Source organism: Apis dorsata, unplaced genomic scaffold, assembly GCF_000469605.1.
Source record: "Apis dorsata unplaced genomic scaffold, Apis dorsata 1.3 scaffold_307, whole genome shotgun sequence".
Lineage (NCBI taxonomy): Eukaryota > Metazoa > Arthropoda > Insecta > Hymenoptera > Apidae > Apis > Apis dorsata.
In genome coordinates this window covers 14769-20180 of record NW_006263579.1, presented here as the reverse complement: position 1 = coordinate 20180, position 5412 = coordinate 14769, and the positions used below count along the sequence as shown (strand labels likewise).

General features: G+C 36.3%; 1 protein-coding gene across 1 annotated transcript in view; it reads right to left on the bottom strand.

The window, feature by feature from the left end:
* Positions 1-28: 28 nt before the first annotated feature.
* The window catches only part of LOC102678298 (WW domain-binding protein 4), an 11785-nt gene continuing 6401 nt past the window's right edge, over positions 29-5412 (bottom strand). Inside the window, exons 2-7 of the mRNA XM_006617377.2 lie at positions 1560-1767; positions 1350-1451; positions 1194-1268; positions 843-1086; positions 400-733; positions 29-284 (exon numbers count right to left, since the gene is read on the bottom strand). Of these exons, the coding sequence (XP_006617440.1) occupies positions 68-284; positions 400-733; positions 843-1086; positions 1194-1268; positions 1350-1451; positions 1560-1767 (1180 nt within the window). The 3' untranslated portion in view covers positions 29-67. The remainder of the gene's footprint in view (positions 285-399; positions 734-842; positions 1087-1193; positions 1269-1349; positions 1452-1559; positions 1768-5412) is intronic.

The following is a 5412-nucleotide window of genomic DNA, read 5'->3' as shown; positions in this document are numbered from 1 at the left end:
TTTCAAAAAAAAAAAAAAAAAAAACGCATTGTGATGTTCGATAAAAAATTATAATTATTATTATTTATCAATCATCATTTAACCTCTGTCGTACACTCTTGTTACTAATTTTTCGTTTTTTAAATGTAGCCGGTTTTCCATCCTCATCGCTGTCAGCCGTATCAATTTGCGTTATAGTCTTTTCCTTGAACGTTCTTTGTATGGAAGGTGGTTCTGTTTTTTCAAAGACAGGTAATTGCAATTGTTTCTGCTTTGGTAATTGAAAATCGATTGGTTTCACTTCGCTGAAACGGAAAACATTCATCGAGCGTTATTTCATTTGCTAATTTATTTAACAGAATCTTGATTTAATTAAAATATTTTCTCCTATAAATTTAATCTTTAATTTCAAATATTTACGTTTTTTGAACGGTCTGCCACGGTCCATACGGATGTGATTTTATCGGAATACTATAGTCCCGTCTATACGGTCGGCTTTCCTCTTTGGTTTCGGTTTCCGTTTTCTCCTCTACATTTTGCTCCGTTCTTGATTGCGCGCTACGTATCTTCCTCAATTCCCTCATCCTTTCTCTTTCGGCATTGGCCCGTTTTTCTTCGAGGATATCCGCGTTTGTGATCGCTTGTTCCTCGTCCAATTGCTTCAACAATTCCTCTTGAAGCGCTTGCTCTTTCGCCTCTTCTTGTTGTTCCGCAAATGTCATGTATCCCTCCTCTGGCGGATTCCAAACGGATTCTGCCGCACAAAATATACACAGTATAGAGATATAAATTAACGAAAGATGAAGATAGAATTATTACTGCAAGAGTATTCAAAAACTTTGAATACATAGAAATAGACTCACCGTTAGTTTCTATGTTCCAATAATACGTGTACCCTTCGGGGCTGAGAGCTTCGTACCAAAGTTTTTGAACGGGTTTCGTAGCACGTTCCTCTTCAAGAATTTTCTTTCCCTTCCCTTTACCCTTCCCTGCTTTGCTTTTCCCTTGATTTTTGTGATCACCTCTTTGTTGAGATTTCACTTGATGCGACGTTGCATTTCTAGCCAGAGTTGGATCACACGGATCGATTTCCTGAGGAAACTGAAACTGTTAAAATATCTCTCGTTATAAATGTATTCTTGGCATGGCCGGTTGACAAACGAATTATAGCTCGTTCGGTATAACGGCGATCGATTTTATCCGTCAAGTCCCACCTGTTGATTATTCTCACTTTTGAACCTAGGCTGTGCTTCTGGGGTGGCTGGTGGTACACGATTGAAGTTTGGCACCTGTAATGTATTTCCTTTCCTTTTTTTTTTTTAAAGTTTCTATAAATACAAATATTAAATAGAAAATTTTTGAGTACCTACGTCTTTTGTTTCAATTCGATTCATTTTTTCCTTAATGATCGTATCGGCAGTCATGTCTCTTGTATTGTTTTCTACGTCCTTCAAATACGCAGCCATAGCTGCCTAAATGTAAAAATATATAGGTATAAAAAGAAAAAAAAAAAAAAGATTATTTTAGATCATTTAGCAAATTTGAAAAATGAAAATTAAATGAAAATATGATGAACGTACGTTTTCCATTTTCTTAATGTCATCTTCGATCTTTTTGTTCTGTTTCGCCTGCTTCGCGCTGTTTTTATGTATTTCTTTAAGTCGTTTGCTAACATTTTCCTTGTGTTTCTTGCCACCTTCGTGAAAATCGATACTAGGTTTATTGTCAGCGATCCAACATTTGCAAAAATCACAAAATTTACGACCCTGAGATTTCCAATAGTCCGCCCTGGAACAATATATATATTCGATACTATTTTCTATATTGTTCGTTTATTTATTCTTTTTTTTGTATACTTCATTTCTATCTTAATTGGATAAAATGTTTAAGAACGAAGGATTAAAGGATATCTGTTATAAATCATCCGATAAAAAAAAAAGAATAATTTTCCAATCTTAAGAAATATCGGATTTAAAAAATTTAGCTTTTATATATTTTTCTCTTTTGCAATAATTTTTTCATGTTTCAAACAAGGAACCATCCTCCCTTGTTAAACTTTGACGTTTACCATTAACGAATCAATCGAATGTTTTCGAGTCATGCATCGAAGGAAATCGCAATTCCTTCAACAATGCCACGTTATGTCAATAATAGAGCATGTATTAATAGCGGCAACGTCGTAAAAATAGCTAAAGAGAAGATTAGGTTGGCCAACTCAGTTAATCGTCTGATGAGCCAATTGGTACCTTCGTATCTTCTTTGTGTTTAAATATCCTCTCCTTAATATTTTTCTCGACGAGTTATTGCCGAGCGTTCTTAATAGACGAGCTCTTTGACCACGAGAGTGTGGTCTTCGTCTATCGATAATCTCTTGCTCTTTCTTCTCCGATCATGATTTTCCGATTGAATGAACGAGTTTGTTCACGCAGCGAGGTCGAGGGCGAGGGCAAAATCCCTCCAGGCTCGAGAAGATCCATTGGCACGCGAATAGAAACGAACATGCACGATTCTCGTAATCGGCCAACACCAGAATATATTTTCGTGCTTACTTTTTGGCACGAGCGTTCGATCGAGATTGGCCGTTTACATCCAAACCGGGTGGAATATTTTCGGGCGCGAACCGCCAATCACCGTCCGCCGAACGAAAAAACGAAAATTCGATTCCCTCCAATAGGGCGAAGAGAATATGACGGGTGTGGGGGCGACACAGTTGCTCGAAGTTGTGGAAGCAGTCACGTGGAAACATGGAGGGGGGGGAAAGAGCAAGAAATCGAGCCGTCGCAAATCAGAAATATCTTTGATAAATTTCAGAGGTAAGTAGGTAGCAGCCAGCCAAAAAACAATTGGCACCTAGAAAATGTAATTTTCACGATGGCGACGACGACGACGATGATGCACTAACGGTCACGCCCTTAATTTTACGCAACGATTTATTTTTAGGCGAAAGAGAGATGGAACTATCGGCTCGTATTTATCGTATCCATCATAAATATTGTTCACATGTCTAAAAATTTGTGCTCGTGTACATTTAAGATACTCGTTACACGATTACTTACAAGTAACGATGAATTGCGTGAACGTTTCTCGTAATAGGTTAGTCTCTTTGAAAATTATTCAGTAAACGAAATTTGAAAATATATATATATATTACACGACGACGTTTCGAACGTCGGGGTTTAGTTAGATCGTTTTATAGCTCTCTTACGGCCGAGCGGAAAAAAGGTTCATGGTTTATTCTAATTTTATCTTGGAGGGTTGTATACTTGTGTTCCTACGTGTTCGAAAGGCGCGTCTTGTAAACCGCATCCAACATCGATACCGTGACTTTGCGGCTTGTTCTTTTTTTTTTTTCTTGCCACTATATTCCCAATGAATAAATACGAATAAAGCGGGTTTATCATGACCGAGCTATCTTTTTGCTTATATATATCACAACAAAGATCCGCAACGATCTATACGTGGTACAACTAGCACCAGTTCCAACCAAGTCGATACACGTGCGGTAAGGTGATCGCACATGCCATTTTCATTAACGATCGAACATCGCGATATGAAAATTCCGATAAACTGTTTCCAATGTAGTCCAACCGTTTCCAAATATCCATGTTAGAGAAATGTTATTTCGCACTATATGGTTCTATATAGTTTGTCTCGAGCAGCCCTATATGTGAAATATTCTATTATGTCTTCTTACTTTTTTATTCTCTCTCTCTCTTTCTCTCGTTCTTCTATAGAGCTTCCATATTCCATATAGAGCGAGAGTTTTTCGATTTAATGCTCTTATTCCGTCTTAATCTTTGAAAGAGAGAGAGAGAGAGAAAAAGAAAAAAGAAGCGTTATGATTTAAACTCGGCGAGGATGATCGATACTTATTTTATAGCAAAAAAAAAAATTTTTTTTCATACAAATCGTCAAAATGGCGTTACATTTTTCGTACTTGTATTTTCACGTCCGATATATTCTTGCATTTTTCATCCTCGAATCGTGGATGAGAATAAGGAGAATCGAAAGAAAGAAAGAAAGACGATCGATCCATATGGTTCGAGATAACATAATCATAAAACAACGATCGATGCTATTTTCTCTGGAGCTGGCTTTCGTTATTTCTGGAAAACATTTCGACATCTGGTTCGTTAAACGCCAGTTTGAACCGCGAGTTTGAAGCCGAAATTACCGGTCGTAAGAATGCCGGTTTCCGCGAATGCATCTGATTAAATATTTTTTTTTTTTTTTTTTTTTTTTTTTACAGTGATTATTAACGAACGGATTATTAATAGAACAAAAATACAGCAGTTTTTAAATCGTTGCAACGCTGCACACGATCGCGTTGAATTGGATCCCCCCGTATAAGGGGGAAGGTTGATAAACATCTATCAGGTATACACTAATAATAAATTTCTAAAGGGCCGCAATGGACGAGTTTCCATTCAACGGAAAGTCAAAAATAATCTCGAGTAAGTTCGTGTCTGACGATCGAATTGTGTAATCGTGGATCGACACGCGTTAAAAGTAAATCATTCTACTAGAGACCACTAAAAAAAGAGCGCAAGAATAAATCGAGTATAATAATATGTATAATAATAAGAGTAATCACAGATAAGAATAAAAAAAAAAAAAAATAGGATCGAAGAAATATATGCGTAAAAAGTCAATCTGAGAAGCAATGGATGATCAACAAGAATGGAAAAAATTTGACGGATCGTGTTACCGTTTAACTCCGATTCGATTCTTTCCCCTCATCGATCGCGAGAGATAACACAATCGAAATGTTAAATGAAAATATTATTTTATTTGCAATATTTTCTTACATGTCTTGTCACTCACGCATACTCACATACTCACGTACACACAAATAGTTGTTCCTTCGTAAAGGTATATAAGTATAGGAAATACGCGATAATGGAAATTTGTTTGGTAGCTTTGACTAGGCTGAACTAAGTTGGTCCTTTGTCATGACTGCGGTTCGGTTTGCGTTGCAACACGGTTGTAACGAAACGAGAAAAGAAGTAAGAAGAAGAAACAAAAAAAAGAGATATAAAGAAAGAAAGGAAGGAAGGAAGGAAGGAAGGAAAGAAGGAAATATCGAATATTCTAGAAGAAACGATCTTATTGAATTGAAACGTAATGTGGATAACGTGAAAATAAAATAGATAAATTAACGAAATAAACAGACAAACAAACGAACAAAAACACGTGTATAAACGAATAAATATTCATGCGATATGTATATCGCTTCGCGAGATTCCAAATCTGAAAATTATATCATTTTTCAACACGTTTATTTTTGAAAGAATATAATTGTCCATCTGAGAAGAACTGTTGAAACGCGTAACGATGCACGGTAAAAAAGTCTTTAAACCTTACAACAAAGATCGTATACTATATATAATTTTTCTAATCGGTTCATTTTGGACCCTTGATCGAATAGCTAGA